The sequence below is a fragment of the Photinus pyralis genome, unplaced genomic scaffold (assembly GCF_008802855.1).
Source record: "Photinus pyralis isolate 1611_PpyrPB1 unplaced genomic scaffold, Ppyr1.3 Ppyr1.4_unclustered_Scaffold4096, whole genome shotgun sequence".
Lineage (NCBI taxonomy): Eukaryota > Metazoa > Arthropoda > Insecta > Coleoptera > Lampyridae > Photinus > Photinus pyralis.
The window spans coordinates 1-20,052 of record NW_022171525.1 but is presented as its reverse complement, the minus strand read 5'-3'; the positions used below and the strand labels follow the sequence as shown (position 1 = coordinate 20,052).

The 20,052-nt window shown below is 34.8% G+C and overlaps 3 protein-coding genes and 1 pseudogene across 4 annotated transcripts; 3 read left to right on the top strand and 1 right to left on the bottom strand.

Moving 5' to 3' along the window:
* Positions 1–1,068: 1,068 nt before the first annotated feature.
* Positions 1,069–1,982, top strand: LOC116182179 (annotated as a pseudogene).
* An 804-nt stretch (positions 1,983–2,786) lies between these two features.
* On the bottom strand, positions 2,787–4,540 carry LOC116182178. Its single transcript, XM_031502695.1, has 3 exons — positions 4,423–4,540; positions 4,307–4,372; positions 2,787–3,481 (listed from the first exon to the last, which is right to left on the bottom strand). The coding sequence occupies exons 1-3, from the start codon at positions 4,499–4,501 to the stop codon at positions 2,787–2,789; spliced, it is 840 nt and encodes a 279-aa protein (XP_031358555.1). The 5' UTR covers positions 4,502–4,540.
* A 10,549-nt stretch (positions 4,541–15,089) lies between these two features.
* On the top strand, positions 15,090–18,342 carry LOC116182181. Of its 2 annotated transcripts, XM_031502698.1 has the most exons (5): positions 15,090–15,563; positions 15,618–15,692; positions 15,765–15,851; positions 15,902–16,006; positions 16,058–18,342. In XM_031502698.1, the coding sequence occupies exons 1-5, from the start codon at positions 15,486–15,488 to the stop codon at positions 17,960–17,962; spliced, it is 2,250 nt and encodes a 749-aa protein (XP_031358558.1). In that variant the 5' UTR covers positions 15,090–15,485; the 3' UTR covers positions 17,963–18,342. The 2 variants fall into 2 exon arrangements, with proteins under 2 accessions (XP_031358558.1, XP_031358559.1); XM_031502699.1 differs by having other exon boundaries at positions 15,902–16,192.
* A 747-nt stretch (positions 18,343–19,089) lies between these two features.
* Positions 19,090–19,521, top strand: LOC116182177. The gene has a single exon (XM_031502694.1). The coding sequence runs from the start codon at positions 19,090–19,092 to the stop codon at positions 19,519–19,521; it is 432 nt and encodes a 143-aa protein (XP_031358554.1).
* Positions 19,522–20,052: the final 531 nt, after the last annotated feature.

Below are 20,052 nucleotides of genomic sequence, written 5' to 3'. Positions count from 1 at the left end.
GAAGAGATTGATGAAGAAAGCAAAACCCCATCGCCAACCATCATTATTCATCAAAATATTGTTATTTGCCCTTCCAATTCACAAGTCCCTAATTTAGGCGAAAATGAAACCACTGAAGATCCTGATCTCGGTTCTGATAGTATGTTTATGACGTAAATTATCGATGTCATAATTGATTCCGCACTCGCACAATGCCAAAAGAAAGAAGCAAGTTTATATACTAAAGTAATAAAGAAAAAAATAGAGGACAAGAAAAACATTTCCGCGGATGAACGGCAAATAATTAACGCCAATTTTTGGAAAATGACAAATCTGGAGCAAAAAAGTTTTGTATTAAATATGACAGAGAAAAAAGACACAAAAAGGAAGACCGTTTTAAACTCTCGAAGGTCCCTGAGTTTTACATATAGACTAAAAAATGGTGAAGGTGAAATAAAAGAAGTATGTAAGAGGTTTTTCTTAGCAACTCTGGGGTATTCACTAAATATCGATCGGGTTATACGAACAGCTTTATCTGCAGGTCGATTAGAATTAAAAGCGAAATCTAGTCAACGTGGCCGTTCCAGTTCAACAAAGAAAATAGATCGCACATTAATACAACATCATATAGAATCGTTCAATCCCACAATATCACATTATAGGAGGGAACATGCTCCAAATAGGAGATACCTGCCAAGTGACATTACGATTGTAATGATGTACAGCCAAGTGACATTACGATTGTAATGATGTACAATCACTTTAAGGAAAAATATACAGATATATCGTTTTCCTACTATCTGTACAGAGAAGTTGTTAGTAAAATGAATATTTCGTTTTCATCTCTTGGACACGAAGAGTGCTTCATTTGTGAGAAAATAAAAATGCATGAAAAGACGTCTAATCATAACTCCAAATCCTTAGAAATTGCATGCGATGCATGTGCCTTATGGAAGAAACCTATAGAAAAAGCAAACCTGGCTAGGAAGCAGTACCAGAGTGATGCTAAAGCTGACATTCCTGATACCCTGACATGTTCCGCAGATCTTCAGAAGGTAAACACATCACTATAAATAGTTTATTAAACGGCTGTAATAAAAACGTTACCTCCAGAACACAATTAAAACAGCATTTTTTGTTTCAGGTCATTCCTCGGGCAGAAATGTTCAAAGAGGTGATCTTTGTACCGCGCATTATCGCCTTTAACGAAAGCATTGTTCCGGTAGGAAAAATGCAGAAGACCTTTCCAACGGCTGTTGTGTGGCATGAAGCGACTTCAGGACGATCGAAAGAGGACATTATAAGTGCTTTTTACGCATTCTTTTTAGATAATAGAGATGTCAAAATAGTATATTAAGATACAAGTGTATAATCAAGTCTTTAAAGCACGCGCCACGAGTTTAAGGGCACGACGCAAAGCGGAGTGCCTTTAACGTTGCAAGTGCTTTAAAGACCAATTATACACGTGTATCTTATAGTATTTTTTATTATACCTGCAGTATAATTTAAAAATAGGAAATACAATGAAGTCATTTTCGCACGCATTTGAGTGTTTAAAACGGAGATTGTGATTCAGGTATAATAAAAATGTTATTTTGTGGTTAGACAACTGCGCGGCCCAAAATAAAAATTGGGCTTTGTTCAGTTTTTGTACTTATCTGGTGAATTCTTCTGAGACTGCTTTAAATTCTTTAACTTTAAAATATTTTGAAACGGGATATACCTTTATGTCGGCAGATTATTTTCACCACCAGGTGGAAAAATCTCTTAAACAAATGAAAAAAATATATGACTGAGGATTACAAACTAGGTGTTCAAAAATCAAATTCGTCCAAAGTAAGGCTGTTAGAAATGAAAATTTTTTCCATTGGGAAGATAAAACTTCCCAATATAAGTTAACTCGCATCAATCCTCGTCCCTATTTAAATGAAATGGTACAAGTTGAATTTGCCAAGGGAAAGTATAGTTTATCACCCCCGGGTTTTTTTACAAACTTCAACTGATTTTAACTAAAATTAATTGTGGTCGTTGTGTAATTAATTGTACCGTTAAAATTTGTTTGATGCAGTCAGCCGGTAGCCAGTTTTTGTAAAATCCATTCTGGGGGGTTAAATTGACGCTCAGCCCCCGGGTTTCTTTACAAATTTCAACTGCTTTTAACTAAAATTATTTGTGCTCGTTGTGTAATTAATTGTGCCGTTGAAAATTTTTTAATACAGTCAGCCGGTAATTCTAAAATACAATTTAACAAAAGCCGTTGTTTTATAAAACAATTTTGGCGATTAACTTAAACCTTAGCTCTAGGATTTTTTAACAAACAGAACCGATTTTAAACATACATTGCGTTATATTGTGCGCCATGTAACCGGAAACAACAAATCGGACATTTTTAGCGTTCATCTGATCGCCACTTTTTTAGATAATACCTTTTCCTGGCATTCAAAGCTTCTAATACACACGACAAACAGGTGAACTTGCAAGTTAGGTATAAATCAAAGACATGGGTACGAACGGTAATTGTTTATTGATTATGCTTTACATATATAATAGCTTCAATGCATACACTTTCACTGTCCACACATGTTTCTTTTTCTTTTAACAGATCATCATAAATTTCCCATCTGCCATGCAGTCGGAAAGCGTAGGTTTTAAAATGACCTAACATTTTTTCATTAAATGATGCAGTAGATCCTGAATATGTAATTATTCCCCCTAAAAGATATTTTTGGTCATTAATCCAAACTGAACGCTTTATGGTCGACAGCTTTTGAGGACAATTGCTACCTATTTCAAAAAAAAGATAGTTTTCATTGTATTCGTATGTACAATTGGAGATAGTTGTCGCAGTCTGTGTTGGTGCATTTTCTTGTTTGTGAAACATCATGTAGTTCTTTAACAATATTTAAATTTAGATGCGGAGCAACTGGAATATCCGGAGATGTTAAAAGTTTTACTCTATTGCATTGATTGCAAAAGCGTTTCTCCGTTAACGAATATTGCAATTCGCCCATTTGACAAAGAGACCTAATTAGGTACTCAATTGTGGATTGTGTGTCAATTTGAATTAAATTATGTGAATATTGTGTTACTGTTTTTTTGAATAAATCTAAAAGAAGCTCCGCTCTAAGTTTATACAATTTTGTGTTGATTGTTTTGAAACACATTTCAATTAATTTTCCTAAGCGCGTTTCTTGAAACTTAAAAATATTTGACATATTAGGATAATCGCACCAATTACAAGCTATGAGATGTACAATTGCATCAAAGCCACAAGTATTGGTGAATATGTATTGTAGTCCTTCAATTTTAACTGTTTTTAAATCTGGACAACTGCCGTTTCTTATAATATTTATAGCTAATGATCTAACGCTTTCGTTTAAATTCATTTCCAACCATTCCGAATTTTTTTCTAAATAGGAACTTCTTTTCCGCTTTTTTATGGGCAGGACAGTTCCTTTCCAATTTTCTTCCGCCGAAAACTCTTCCGTGTTTTTTATTCGTTCTAAAATAAGACTAAATATTAGTTTTCTTTGCTAAATCAGGGCAGTGTTTTAAAAAGTAAGACATAACTTTGATTAAAAAATCACATTGAAGAAGTGTTTGATAATTATTGTCTTAAAGTTATGAAGATATCTATATATAATAAATAGGTATCTCATACCATTTGAACTATTTCCTTGCATTTTTTTTAAACTAAAGTTGAATCATGGGTGCACGGTAACCCAGATTAAGGTTGTGACGAAAGCGCCCGTGACGCAAGTTCACTATAGACTGAGGAACTCTATACAGAAAAATACAGATCAAATTTGTCGGATTCTACCACGATTCTACTTAAAAATCAATATTTTGATCAACACAATCGTTCTCCTAGATCCGGAGCACTGAAGCATTTAGAAGGAGTTCTTGAAGTTATGAAAAACCACAAAAATGACTCGTATCAGATAATTAGCAATACTAATGTCCGGTTTCACAAAGGCTGATTGAAGTTAACAAATGATTAAGGTAGTGATTCAGTAATTTGATTGGATAGTAGTGCTAAATGAACAACCAATCATATTCTTTAATCAATAATCACTGACTTACCCATTTGTTAACTTTAATCAGCCTTTGTGAAACTGGGTATAACTCTTGGCAAAAAAGGTAAACATCAAATTCGATTTTTATTTTTTTAAGAATAGCCGCCATTCGAAAGTTTTTCAACATCAAATTTTTTGAGAAAAAATTATTTGTTTTGATACCATTTCCAAACTTGTTATTTTACTATTACCCTGCCCTGCATATGTATAGAAAAGCGATATGTTTAAATTAGTTTAAAAAAATACTTTACCTTCTGTGTCTTTAGACTGCACTAGATGTACAAATAAATGGTCATCACCGTTGCCATGTATGCTATCTGAAATTAATTTATTTTGTATTTTTTATGAATTATACGAATATAGTCACCTTTAGTTTTTATAGCTTCCGAGAGTTTTATAGCATCCGGGAGGACAACGTTTTCTATTTTAGAAGATGCAATCTTCATAGTTCCTTCAAGCGCCAATAAGTGTTTAGACAAAAACGCGTCTAACCGCAAAGGTAGTACAGAATTTGAAAAGATTCGTTTTTTTAGTTCACTAAAGTTGCTTTCGACCGAAGCACTTTTTTTGGCTAATGGAAATTCACCTGATAAGACGTTAGACCATATTGGTAAATACTGCAATAATTTTATGATCTTTGGAACTAATTCAGGTAGATACTGTGCGTTATCATGATTTCCCGATGAAGATGAGATTTTGATTCGGACCTCATTTTCTATTTCTTTTCCCCATTGCATAAAGTTGTTACTTTCTTCACCTTCAAAGTGTTCCTTTTCGCAGACATCCTCCGTATCTTGCTCTTCTGAATGCAGTTCTTCTGTCGCCAGTTCATTCCCGATTAGGTTTAATAAAAAATTTTTGCTGGTTTGGCAAGGTGTCTCTTCTCCATACATAACACCATCACTTTCAGAAAGGGCAACTGTAAATATTGCTTTCAATATATTTTCCACTTCTAGCATATTTTTTGCTTGAATAAGTTGCCCCATGCATCTTTTATAAAATTGTCTACTTCTTCTCAATGCATTTTTAAGGCACGGCCAACGACAATATATGTGCACTACATGAGCCACATCGCCACGGACATAACAGGGTACCTCAAAATTAGATTGTAATCCAGTTAGATAATTGAAGCAATACTTTATGTAACTATTTAATGACGAAAATCCTGTGAACGCTCGTACTATTGCCGATAGTAACGCTAGGGACATGTCGCATACTATTTCATTAGGAATAATTGCACCACCTCGAATCCAAAAATTCAACCAATGTGTTATACTATCGGAGTCGTGTCTCTCTGATAACATGTTTGAAACAGAGTATTGAGTGCTAGTTACAGTATCTCTTAAAGTGACATCGTAAAGTAACAGCGTTCGACTTTTTGTGTTATCAGGTCGAATTAATTTTTTTACTAGTCCTCCTGTTGCATCTACCGACACCTTTGAATACGGGACCTTCTTGCAATAATGATTATACAGATGAATTTGAGGGGTACTCCAATAATGAACATAAAACCGATCCAGACCAATATCTTTAATGTAATTGTTAAAAGGATATAAGTACTTCATTATAAAAATTCCCATTATTGGGTCATTATGGAACCTATCATCCTTTTTGCTTTCATATACAGCATTTCTCAATACGTTACTGTTAGATAGTATGTTTGGTTCCATATCGCCATAATCCATCATACAATTGGCCATTTCTTTGCGAATACCCTTCCGTTCAGAAATGGTTTTTGCGAGCATGTTTCGTTGGTGTCCTCTATTTATTTTTATTTATTTATTTAGCCTTTAATTTTGAGTGGGCGGGGTTTCAGCCAAGGCTGCTCTACCAACCCAACCCACTATACATTTACAAATATCCATGCCCGAACCCGGATTCGAACCAGGGACCCTAGCACCACAGTCCAGCTTCAACTGAACTGCGCCACACAGGCCGGCTGGAGTTGTCTTTTTGTTGTACTTCGACAAGATTCAAAAGTACCACTATAACTGCAACGAATGACTACTCTACTATTTCCTTGCGGCATATGTTTTAACTTTCCAGTTAAGACAGATTGGCAAGTAGTACATGATCCAAAAACTAGTAAATAATGCTCTCCTTGATTAATTTTAGCACGTTTAAAACTAAGGGTACAATTAATCTTAGTAACGTCCCAAAAATGAGAAGCTAAAAGACCTGCCCACTTTTCAGGTGGTAAAATATCGTATAACCTTCCGTCCCTATACATTTTTGATTCAGGAATAATGTTTAACCATTCTTGGGAGGATATTGTCAATGAGAATTCTATACTGTTGATTAGTTTTTCATCAGAAGTAATGCCTATGTTGTCATCTGAATCGTCATCTATTATGGATGGTTGACTACATGGCTCTGAAATTTTTGTTTGAAGTCTACTTCTAAATTGGTAGCGATTAGATAATATAACAGTATATAATAACTTTGGAGTGTAAGCGTAATTTAATTGCTTTGCGATTATTTTCCAAACAGAATGGGAAGGTGGATTTACTTTTCCATTACAGCAAAATAATTCCTCTTTGTATTTCGCAAACGTTGCGAATTCGTTCGCTAAGTTAGAATTTTTTTTAACCATATTTAAGAGTGGAATAATAGATAACAATGTAGTACGACCCACAATTAACAAATATTTTCAACCAGTTACGTGTACTGTGTAGTGTGTACTGCACAAAGCACTCTCGAACATACTTCTAATTTTATAAGAAAAAGAATACGTAACTTCGATGACAAATTTTTGTTATAAAGAGACCCTTTTATTTTTCAAGTTACAACGCTTGACTTTGTAAATTTGCTTTGCCTTAAGATTTAACATTAATGTGTTTTTTGTTACGTACAATAACAACCGTAAAAATGCTTACTGACTTAACGACTTAAGGAAGCATAAATACTGTCAATAACGCTAACGACTTATTTAGGTAACCTGTGCAGTTATTAAATGTAGTTGTTTTCTAATCCCAAAAGAAAACACGTTCTTTGAATATACCACTCGGGGTAGAAGTTGTTAATCCATTCCTTTTACATCGCAAATTTTGTTTCTTGAACTATGACGTGAAAAAATGTCAAATCTAACAACTACCTGCTTGCAGTTTGGTATTTAGATTATTTAGAAAGTACGAATATTTTAGGTATATAACTTTTATAATAAGATATTAATATAATTAAACGTAAACGAAATTAAAATATGATTTTTTTATTAAACAAAGAACATTATTCGAGTTTCGATATACGGTAAAGAATACAATATTATTAAAATCAACTATTCATATGAGGCATACGATTGAGACTGTTCCCTTCAGTCCCGGGCCGATGGTAATAACCTGCGACATCGAACAATGGAACCACGGATGTTTAGACTACGTCCAGACTCGCGGCGCCCAAAATTGATACATTAATAGAAATATAACAATAATAACGTGCTCTTCTTGTCTGAGGAATGTCGGAGTCCCTTAGGTTCACTCTGTGTTATTTATGAAACTAAGATTTAAAATTGAAAGGAAGATAACTATGCAAATACAAAGCACAATTTACTACATAACAAGCACAATTAATTGCGTTTAAAATCAATTTGAATTTTTGAAAAAACTGGGGGGCTGAGCGTCAAGTTAACCCTCCAGAATTGATATAAAAACTGGCTACCGGCTGACTGAATAAAAAAAATTTCAACGGCACAATTAATTACGCAACGAGCACAATTCATTTTAGTTGAAATTAGTTAAAATTTCTAAAAAAAACCGGGGGCTCAGCGTCAAATTAGCCCCCAAAATAGATTTTATAAAAAAAACAGCCACCGGTTGATTACATTAAAAAATTTTTACAGCACAATTCACTACACAACGAGCACAATTCATTTTAGTTGAAATCAGTTGAAATTTGTAAAAAAAACCGGGGGCTGAGCGTCAAGTTAACCCCCCAGAATTGATTTTATAAAAACTGGCTACCCGCTGACTGCATCAAACAAATTTTAACGGCACAATTAATTACACAACGAGCACAATTAATTTTAGTTAAAATCAGTTTAAGTTTGTAAAAAAAACCCGGGGGCTGAGCGTCAATTTAACCCCCCAGAATGGATTTTATAAAAACTGACTACCGGCTGACTGTATTAAAAAAATTTTAACGGCACAATTAATTTCGCAACAAGCACAGTTCATTTTAGTTGAAATCAGTTGAAATTTGTAAAAAAAAACCGGGGGCTGAGCGTCAAGTTAACCCCCCAGAATTGATTTTATAAAAACTGGCTACCGGCTGACTGCATCAAACAAATTTTAACGGCACAATTAATTATGCAACAAGCACAATTCATTTTGGTTGAAATCAGTTGAAATTTGTAAAAAAACCCGGGGGCTGAGCGTCAAGTTAGCCCCCGAATTTTTTAACACGGGTTATTTTTTTTTATAGCCTGCACAAATTTAGATATTTGCGGCACAGTGTAGCACAATCCCAGCACTATTAAAAAATGTGTCTTAATATATTTTTTTTCATTTTCGGGGGCTAACTTGATAGATTATGATATCAGTGAAGATAATATTATTATATGTAGTGTCATTCAAAGAAACGGCGAAAGCTGTGTATGCAGTGTAGGAAAGTCTCCTAATATGAGGATAGTGCCTAATATGGGGTAGATCAATTACTTCGAAACTACAACTCCGACAATTCGGAAAAAAAATATGTTTTACGAATATCAATAGATATAGCCGGTGCGTTTGATAATGTGTGGTAGCCGGCTATTCTATATGAATTAGGAAAAATTAAATGTGATTTATCAATACAGAAAATTATTAAAAATTATTTAACGGACCGAATTACAGTTTATAGTAATAAATATCAGAAAATAACAAAAGAAATCAGTAAAGGTTGTCCACAAGGATCAGTATTAGGACCTACTTTTTGGAATATTATTTTTAACAATAGTTTTCAAGAGAATGTCAAAAAAATTGCATATGCAGATGATAAAATTTTTATACCTAATTGAAGAAAACTCAAGAAAAAAATTAGAAGATACTGGAAATGGATATTAAAAGACCCCCTACAATAAAAATTTATAATAAACAAATAAAAAATTTCGAATGAAATGTGATATGCGAGATTAGTATGTATGTATGTTGCTTAGTTCTCGTTCGTCGTACTTGTCTATATCTGTGTAAAAACTCTTCAAAGAAAAGTAATAAAAATGGGTGATAGGCAAATGGCCTCAGCAGCCGAAGCCTTAGGTGGGGTTTTAGTGGGTATACCTAGCAAATGGGAGAGCCCCACACTACTCTGGAACTTCCTTCTAGAGTGTGCAGAAGGAGCATTTCCCCACCAATACAAAAAAAAATATGGTTAATAATATAAAATATTTACGAATAACAATTCAAGAAAAATTAAAACAACATGCACATTCAGATCTATTCACTAACGTGGTTGACTACCGTCAATAGTTGACTTGATATCAACTAATATTCTCAATGTTGAAAATATTTGGTATTCGGTAACAGCGTTGATAAGACTGCTAATTGACATTAAAGTTGTCAATAATTACTATGTGGCAACGCTGCAAATATGTATAGTAGTTCAAATAAATCTAGTTATTCTAACCTAAATCTCACTCTTCTAACCATACTTTGAAATCGTTTCGTAATTTCCTAATTTGTTTTCGCTCATTTCATCTATAAATTAAATATGACTACAAAAAACACAAAAAGAGCTACTCCGGCACAGTTAATGTGCCTAATGGACTCTGTGGAATGCAATAACACCATTTTATATGGAAAAGGAACATCTGAAGTAAAAAAAGAAGCCTGGGAGAAAGTTGCTGCTAGAGTAAACGCTGTAGGAGGTTGTACCAAAAGTGGAGAAGGCTGGAAAAATGTAGGTAACAAGTATATTAATTTTAAGGACTTATTTACATAATTTATATGCATTTACTGTATGGAAATCACATATTAGTGCTTGTTCACAATGGACATAAGCGTAACAAAAACATAACAGATGCATAATTCATAATGTTGAATAGTAGCAAACCAACGTAGGTGTTCACAATGATTACATAATTTTTATTTTTTTGTAAATGTTTGTGTATGTTTTATGTCCTACCGAAAGGGTACATAAAAAATACATAAAGTTGGGTCGGTTTCAACTTTACGTAGGTTTTATGAAAAATCTAGTGGAATTAGGTGTATTTCTGTTGGGTACAAAGATGCAGCACTGCGCTGTTGGTTTGACATATCAGTTACTACGTCTAACGTCGATGACATCTCTTCTGCCAACATAATCTGGTTATTTTTAAATTGGTACATAGTTTTTGGCGCATTATTTCATAGTTTGGTGTTGTTTGGTCCTTCGTGTGTTGTTCTTTGATTATATCCAACACGGTATGGAAAACATATAGACGTCGAATTACTGATTAGTTTGGTGCGATTAAAACCCTAATTGTTTAATAAAGGGGACAAAAGACCTATTAAGGTGATCGAATAATCCTGGTATGAAAAAAACCATTCTTCATCATGCAGCTTCATTTCTAGACACGCTTAAATTCTTAAATTCTCCCCTTTTCTCTCGGTCTCGATTTATAGGTCTGACCCACCAACGTCGTTTTTGTTTTGTAACAACTTTGTCTCTCTGTCTTCTTAACAGTAAAAGCAATAAAACTGTTGAAATTTCCATCCATCTCAGTGACACACACATATACACCACAAATAATATTGCTATGTTCTTGACGTTTTGCCGAGTTTAAATTTTGGATTTTCGCCTACGCAGATAATTATAATCTTACGGTCACTGTGAACACTTTCTCCACCTGCGTAAAATTATGTCTTATGTCAATATTATGTTTTATGTATCTGTTATGTTTTTGTAACGCTTATGTCCATTGTGAACAAGCACTTAGAAAAAAAAAGAAATACGGGAGGGTACAACGTTAACGGATTTAGAAGAACGGTGCTCCAAATTATCTGGGTTGCCAACTGTAGCTACGGGTATGGAAACCATAACTGAACTTGGTATGCTCCCTGTCGAAGATAATATAACTATAGGGACCGTACTGGAACTACAAGATGTTGAAATTGAGCATCAACAGGAGGAAGATCTGGAGCAGGAAATGGAACAAGCTGGTCCTTCAACGATTGTGGAACCAAAAGGCACAACAGTGAAGAAAAACAGACCAAGAAAGACACCTAATGGTAAATATGTTAACATTTATAAATAATTTATGCACCTAACTCTTTTTATGCAACGTTAAATACCTACCTATTTTATAATTTGGATAACAGGAAAACTGAATTTGTTCTTTATTAGTGAATAAATTAATTGTTTATATAAATTCACATACAGGGTGACAATTTGAAAACTTACCACCCCCCATATCTTAGTAAATAAACGAGATATTTAAAAAAATCAAAATCCGTTTCGGTAATTCGGTGGGGGAATCACAATGACATAGTTGGCGACGCACCCCCTCCAACCCCCTGCGCCCCAGCCACCCCAACTTTTAAATCTTAAATAGTGACCCCCCATGTGTGATATGTCGTTGGAAAGCTCTGAAAAAATGCTTTCCAGTCATACCAAATAGCATTACATTTAGGTTAGTAATTATCGTGCAAATCAAAAAATAAACTAATATGATACATTTGAAATCTGTCGTATTTAAAACGCAACCGGCGAACATTAGACGAACTAAGACAGAGAATAATTCAAGAATGTCGAAATATTGCAAAACCAACATTGGAAAGGTTCGACAAGAGTTTGAGAATAGATTATCACTGGCGATCAAAAATGAGTTGCTGTCGAGTCGGCTTTGGAAGTTCAAGTTAAATACGATTTTCCATGTTTATTTTTTGATTTGCACGACAATTACTAACCTAAATGTAATGCTATTTGGTATGGTTGGAAAGCATTTTTTCAGAGCTTTCCAACGACGTATCACACATGGGGGGTCCCTATTTAAGATTTAAAAGTTGGGGTGGCTTGGGCGCAGAGGGTGTGAGGAGGTGCGTCGCCAACTATGTCATTGTGATAGTGATTCCCCCTTCGAATTACCGAAACGGATTTTGATTTTTTTAAATATCTCGTTTATTTACTAAGATATGGGGGGTGGTAAGTTTTCAAATTGTCACCCTGTATATAAAATTCATTTATCATAGTACAGGATTTGAATTATTTGACATTTTATAGAATTGTTGGAAAACCATACACTTGCCACTGTTGATGGACTTCAAAATATATCTCTTGGCTTGCAGTCTCTCGCATCTGCAATAAATAATTTAGCAGAAGCCATTCGTGAAGGGAGCCATGACAATCAAAAGTGATTTTACTTATTATTAAAAAGTATGTTGATAGACTGGAAAAAATAAAGGATATTATATTGTTAATTTCTTTACATCTATCGCAATATTCTAGATTTTTTGTGTATTGTAGAGCAGAAGCTAAAAAGGCAATCAAAAACGACTGGCCGTCAATATGAATTATACCTTAAGAGCGCGCTGCCGGAGTGGTGGGGATCAGCGTAGAAAACACACTTAAAACATGCCTTTAGATTTTTGTACAATTTTTAAAAACCGTTTGTGGTATCAGCCCAATTTTTTATATTAATTAGCAAGGACCAGCGCAGGAGGTAACGAATTTTCATCGATCTACATTGGCTATAAATAGGTTAATTACATTTTTGAAAATGGGCAATTTTAATTTTTTATGAAATCAAATATCCATGAATTTTCGTCATTGCCTTCTTGGGGTCATTACAAAGATAACACATAAGTTTCAAGTGATTTTATGGTCAATTAAAGGAAATTTGTACGAAAATTCTTCATTATAAAGTGACCCTAGTGGTGTTTCCCACAATATTTAGATCGAAAGCGAAACGCAAGTGCAGTGGTTCGCCTGTAGATGGCGGAGAAACATGGCGGGTTCTCATTTGAATTTAAATACATGACCACTGTAGTGAATATACCGCTCTCGTTCGTTCATAAGGCAAAAAGAACCCGCGAGCGCGACGCTGTAGGTCAGGGTAAATGTAAAGATTTCGGGATCGTTTCCGTTTTTTCAGAACCGTTAATTCAGTAGCAGGAAGGGACGAACGGAGCAGTTTCTTACAGGGGGGAATGTTAAAAATTTTCCAACTTTCGAAATTCAAATGCTAAAGAAACGCTACAACACGCAAAATCCAAGACTGAGACTGGGTCAAAATGGCATGGCTTTACTACCTATGATCACAGATTTATTACTATGATGTAGGAAGTCGGCATTGCTGCTTAATCCTTCATTCATTTCTCAACGAGATAGGTATGCATTCTATGCGAAGTCTAATAATTCGCAATGAGAGCAATTAAATATGATATGACATCCCACCCAGCTAGCACGATGACGTCAATATCACGCCATTTTGTGGTCATATAGAACGTCATTAATGACATATAAAAGACGTGACTTGGACGTAGGTATGACGTGATTATGTCACATCCCAATGACGTGATGTATTACGTCAATATTGACGTGATATATTACGTCAATATTGACGTGATATATTACGTCAATATTGACGTGATATTACGTCAATATTGACGTGATATTACGTCAATATTCACGTGATATATTACGTCAATATTGACCTGATATATTACGTCAATATTGACGTGATGTATACGTTACTATTGACGTGTGTGTATATATGTATATAGGTAATAAATAAAAATGCACATAACGTAACTATATATATTGAATACCACAAAAGACTTATATTAAATACAAAAAATATTATATTGCTTACTGTAGAAGACCATTGTCTCTTAATCTATATATTAAGTGTATGTAAAAGAGGAAAAGAAAAATATCCCTGTATGTGTGGAAAAAGAATACATTTCCCACTAACACTTGATAGTGGCCAAGTTTGTAACACTGATAGATCATTCACAACAAAAATGTTTAGCTTTGCCGAACTAAAAGGATATTCATACAGGGATGAGTATCTACAAAATATTTTACAAACAATCAAAATACTACCTTCTAATTGTGACACAAAATTATGAATTTGAATAACCTTGTCTTTAATCATACAATAACAATCAGATTTAGAAAATGAATAAATAGACAATATGAAATTTTTGAAATGAACCTTTTTAAATTGCTTACAATATGCTAATGAAATCGTTGGTCCTTGACAATGTTCAATTTGGGGTTTACCACAAATATCAATACCTGACTGCTGCTTTTCATCAATAAGAAAGCTAATTTCTTGTAGTCGTTTACATATTTGTTTTAATGGTTCTTTTGGAGATTTAATTAGCCGTTTTAACTGTCCTAAAAAGTTTTCAAGTGGGAATGCCGAAAAACAGTCAAGTGGCCCATACATGGCAACATCTGCTGGTAAATGAATTAAATTATGTACATTAAAAATTTGAAATTCAGCACCATACAAATGCTCGCTGTGTTGTACAAAGGTTTTCAAAAGTTGAAAAGCAGAGTCGCACCCAAATTGAACTATATGTTTTCTTGAACATAAGATTACTATCGCCGCGTGCAGTAATAAAAAATGCTCATATATAGCAATATCGACAACTTGAGGGAGAACAATAGGTCCTATATACAAAAGAAAACTACGAAATTCCGTTGCCTTAAAACGAGCTAACTCGCTTAAGGGGCGAGGTTTTCTGTTTATTTCTTGTGGAATATAATGTTTTAATGCAACCATTTTCCCAGATATAATTTGAACTGACTGGGATGATAATCTAACTTTGTAAATGCCACTCATCAATTTAGAAGTTTACGAGTGACTCCAAGGCAAACATTGTGCATATAATCTATTGGAAAGGATGTCACCAGTCCAATATTTAATTGTAATAGAGGAGAGTCACCCAAGTGATGTTCCTCATCTAGTTTTAATCTAAAACTCTCATCTGTTCTTAAGGTAGAATTAATATTATTTAATATTACCCTTCCGTTGAGATATGTTCCCGACACAGTACATTTTTCGCAAGAGGAATAGCCCCCATGTGATTTAATACATTTGAGATATCGCACATCTAGTTCAATAGTGCCATAAGTGCAAAAAATTCAAATTTTCACTTAAGTCCATATTGCTGTTCTTCTATGTCTAACGCATGCACTGCAATATAGCCATATGTAACATTTTAATATTATTCAATGCAGTGTAAGATATTTCCCTATTGCAGGTTCATAGTATTGTGGTGCAATAGAGCCGTAACTGTCAGTTGTGGCCATATGATTCTTGAATACTTGCGCATCATGGTGCGCTACCGCCGCAAACAACAGTTATGGCTCTATAGCATCAAAAACTATTTTGCCGCTATAATTATGACGCAGTTGCTTTCCTACCAACAACAGTGAAGTGTGTGTTTGTTTCCGCTGGCAACAGATTAATTTGGTGTTAAGTGAACAAATATTGTATCTTGAGCGAGTATTGCACATTCGTTTGTTATTATGTCTCGTGCAAAAAAGTTAGTAAAGTTGGCTTTAGATAAAGATAACATTGAAAACGAGGATCCGAAAGAGAGTGAGGTTCGAGTAAACAAACGCTTGGTTTTATAATCTCTAGATGTATTTGTATTTTAGAACACCTCTAAACCAAAGAAAACGTATGCTGAACTTCAAAATTGCCAGTTGGTACCTAACGTAATATTACAAGAAGTAAGTCTAAATGAATCTGTCATGATTCACGACAAATAATATTGTCATTTATTTGAATTTTTATTATTTTAGTATTCTACGAATCAACCCTTTTTATTGGACTTAGAGGTAGATTTTTCGAAATACAATGATCCCATTTTTGGATTAGAGGCACATAACGTAAGTTGATTTAACTTTAAATAACAATTATGTACTTATTTTTATATTAGAACTCAACAACGCTAGATTTACCAGGATGCTCAGGGAATACTGCAGTGTCAGAGATTAGTAATGGACATGTTGTGACTCCCTTGGACGACCAGCAAGCGGAGGAGGTGACCAGTTAATATCAGAATCTTCCCATATTACACTCATTTGCGTTCTAGATTAATAATGATGCAGCCATTTTTGACTCAGATGATTCCATTAATGATAAAGATTACACACCTTCAGGTGATGATTCTAGTTCACCAGAAAACACAAGCTCTGAAATCGAAGTGAACCCTAATAATGATGTAGAAAAACGGATTATCGCTGAAGCTCAAGATGAAAAGAAAAAACCACGTAAAATAATCGCTAGGCCCGAAACTTGGAAAAGGAACGTGAAAAAAATGAGGGTAAATTCAGGTTTGCCCTATGTGTCTGAAGGTAATAGGGAGATTCCTGGAAAACGTTTAAAACCTCCTTGTACAACAAAATGCAGGTCAGCGTGTACTACTAAATTTACCGATGCTGATAGACTAACTATTCACACTTGTTTTTGGAAACAAGGAGATAATGCTCTTCAAAGACAATTTGTAAGTAGTCACATGGAAACTCTAAAAGTAAAATACCGTCGAGCCATTGAGGGAAGTAATCGCAGTGAAAATTTGTGTTATTACTTGACGCTGCGAGGAATTAAAATACAAGTGTGTAAAACATTTTTCATGAACACCCTGGACATTGGTGATAAGTTTATAAGGACAACATGGAAAAAATCGAATGGTAATGCTCTGATAGAAAGAGATCGAAGAGGAAACTTCAATAAGAGGGAAACAATCAATACTTCGATTAAAGAAAAAATTGTTGCTCACATCAACTCTTTTGAACGAATAGAATCTCATTATCTCAGAGCACAGACGACACGTGAGTACATAGACGGATCTTTAACGATAGCGCAAATGTATCGATACTATAAATCCGAGCAAGAGGCTGAAGGGTTGCCAGTTGCCAAAAAATGTACCTATGAACACATTTTTAAAACCCAATTTAACATATCATTTTTCCAACCTAAAAAGGACCAATGTGCAATTTGCGAAACCTTTAAAAATTCTGATACAGACGAAAGATTGTCGCTTCAGAAAGGATACGAACGGCACATTAACAACAAAATCAAGAGTAGAGAAGAAAAGGCTCGAGACGTCGAGAAAGGAAAACAAGATTCTTCCTTTAAAATAGCCTGTTTTGACTTACAAGCGGTTTTACCGACGCCTTGTGGAGATGTTTCCACATTTTATTACAAATGCCGTTTAAATTGTTTGAACTTCACAGTTTTTGAAATACCATCGAAAAGAGGGTTTTGTTACTTTTGGCATGAGGCGATTGCTAATAGAGGTGCTAATGAAATAGCAACTTGTATATTACATTATTTAAAAACGGAGTGCAAAGGAAAAGATGTCATCTTCTATTCCGACAACTGCGTAGGGCAAAATAAGAACAAAATGATTGTTTCTATGTATCTCTGCGCAGTTAACAAATTTGATGTCAAAAGCATTACACATAAATTCCTTACGGTAGGCCATACCCAAAATGAAGGAGACTCAATGCACGCCAGTATTGAGCGCCAGAAGCGTAGAGTACTAAGAAGTGGCCCTATTTATGTACCGTCACAATGGGCTCCAATTATCAGAGCGGCCAAGAAAGAAGGTACACCCTACATCGTGAATGAACTTGCCACAGAAGATTTTCTGGATTTTAAAAAATTTAGCGACACAATTGGGAAACATTTTTCAATTAATTCCAAACAAGAAAAGGTTGTGTGGAATGAGATTCAAGTTCTACGCGTAGAAAAAAATTATCCAACGTCGTTTTTTTATAAAACTGACTTTGACTTCCTTGAATATGAACAAATTAACATCCAGGAAAAACTAAGGCGTTGCATTGACATTAGCGCATGTTATCCCGAAAAGGCCTTTGTAAAAGCCCCATCGATATCTCAAAAAACTAAAGAACATCTTGCTTATTTATGTGCAAAAAATGCTATTAAAAAAGTGTACCATGGGTTCTATAATAACATAATTGGTGAAAAGTAATCGTTTAACTTTTTTAGAGTATAATGAACGTGCTTTTATATACTTTTATATATTTTTTACTTTTGAATAAAAAAAATATTTCAGTTAGTAATTTACTGCAATAACGCCACAACTACTAGAAAACTATTTGGTTTTATGCACGGGTGGTTCAAAAGTGGTGGACGCAATATGGCCACAACTAACAAAATTATACTTTTAATTAATCCATTGATAATGGTATAAATTAAAATCAAAGTATCACATTAAATAATCAATGTATGACAAGGCGCACAAAAATCGATAGTAATATGCAATTGTTATGGTTGGATATCTAAACAGCACTAACTTTATTTGCACGTACTCTAACATTGTTGTGTTGGCACTTGCGGCACTATTGAACTAGATGTGCGATATGAACGTGCGGGTGCATCACAAATAAAGCAATTAATTAATACTTTGTAATGAGTGTTATTGTATTCAAAACCATTTTCAAGTAAAGAAGACAGTTCTTTTATAAAGTCTTCCAAAAAGTCAGCAAGTTGTTTAGGCTTCGAGTTTCCACAAAATATAGCAATTGCAAATGGTCTATTTACTTCAAAATTTTGTACTACTCCCAAAATTGGCCATAACTGCAAATTAGAACTCTTAAATAGTGGTAAACCATCAATATTAAAACCCAGTTTTAAGTTAGTTTCTAAAAAATTGGGATACCTAGACAGAAATACTTGTATTGAATTTTGAAGGCCGAGATATACTAGCTGTCCATTTTCTAAAACTCGCACATTATATGTGACAGGGTTTTTTAAAAGAGTCCTAGCATCCAGAGGTAACTCTGGATGAAAAGGAGCCAATGCATGAAGAAGAGAAGTGACCGATGAATGAGGTACACTTGTATTCGAAATAGCCCCTTAATTGCTTTTGTAATACTTATTATTTATTAAGTGATAATTCATAGTTGTGTAGTTTATGTAAATATATTTGTTTTCGTTAATCGTTGTGACTGCAACCCCAATACAAAGGCACTACAGTGGTGACTCCGAATTGAATTTTAAAGTGGTGCAACGTGTATTTGGAAAAAGACATCACGACCGGTTTGCCCACGTCACGCCGCCCGCCATATTGAACTTTCGCCTAATCGCGGTAAAAGCATGGAAAACACTAGCGCGGAACAAATCAAAGCCGAGACGAAGACAGAAGTGCAACAACAAATCGTAGCCGCATCTCGACCCCTGATTCCACCATGCGGTGGTACAAGGCCCGACGTTTGGTTCGCTATAGTCGAAGCAAACTTTAACCTGGCAAATCCAAAAATCATAAGGGAAGAAACGAAATATTCCTACGTCCTTTCCGCTTTAACACCCGACCTGGCAAACGAACTGGCTGACGTCATGATCGACCCACACCCCACGGAGCCTTATACAAAATTAAAGGCAGCCATCTTGAAGCGCACATGCCTCTCGGAAACGCAGAAGATCAAGCAACTGCTGTCGGGACAAGAATTGGGCAACAAAAAGCCGACACAACTCCTACGGCAGATGAGATCGTTGGTCGCCAACACGACATATGTAAATGAGCAATAAATGAGCAATTCTTGCGTGAGTTATTTTTACAACAAATGCCGTCTACAATACAGCCGACCTTGATTTTTATTATGATTTCTTAAAACGACACCAGGATCTAACCTTACGAACAGCAGAGTCTACTAGTTTGCAGCGTGCATCAGGTTTTAATAAACAACAGGTTGATCGCTTCTTTGACAAACTATATGAGCTCATGAACAAGTACTCTTTCGCACCGTCCAGAATATTTAATTGTGATGAGACAGGCGTCTCCTGCGTGCATACAAACCAATTAAAAGTATTGTCAGTTAAAGGAAAAAAGCAGATAGGGAAATTAACTTCAGGGGAGAGGGGAAAGAATATAACGGTGCTATTAACAATTAATGCTGCAGGAGATCAGTTTATTGCTCCACTATTTATATTCCCAAGGGTTCGCATGGATAACGACCTTAAAAAGGACCCTCCACTTCCAAACAGCTTTCAACAGCTGAAGTGGAACAGTTTCAGTTATGCACACCCAAAGTGATTTTGGAAAATATTATGCCGCTTCGC

What these genes read in the sequence shown, in the direction of transcription:
- LOC116182177 (XM_031502694.1), top strand. Translation starts at nt 19,090, where the DNA reads ATGGAAAACACTAGCGCGGAACAAATCAAAGCCGAGACGAAGACAGAA.
- LOC116182181 (XM_031502698.1), top strand. Translation starts at nt 15,486, where the DNA reads ATGTCTCGTGCAAAAAAGTTAGTAAAGTTGGCTTTAGATAAAGATAAC. An exon ending in AGGATCCGAAAGAGAGTGAG is followed by an intron (nt 15,564 to 15,617) that starts GTTCGAGTAAAC and finishes TTTGTATTTTAG; the next exon opens with AACACCTCTAAACCAAAGAA. An exon ending in TTGGATTAGAGGCACATAAC is followed by an intron (nt 15,852 to 15,901) that starts GTAAGTTGATTT and finishes TTTTTATATTAG; the next exon opens with AACTCAACAACGCTAGATTT.
- LOC116182178 (XM_031502695.1), bottom strand. Translation starts at nt 4,501, where the DNA reads ATGAAGATTGCATCTTCTAAAATAGAAAACGTTGTCCTCCCGGATGCT. An exon ending in GGAAGCTATAAAAACTAAAG is followed by an intron (nt 4,373 to 4,422) that starts GTGACTATATTC and finishes AATTAATTTCAG; the next exon opens with ATAGCATACATGGCAACGGT. An exon ending in GCAGTCTAAAGACACAGAAG is followed by an intron (nt 3,482 to 4,306) that starts GTAAAGTATTTT and finishes GTCTTATTTTAG; the next exon opens with AACGAATAAAAAACACGGAA.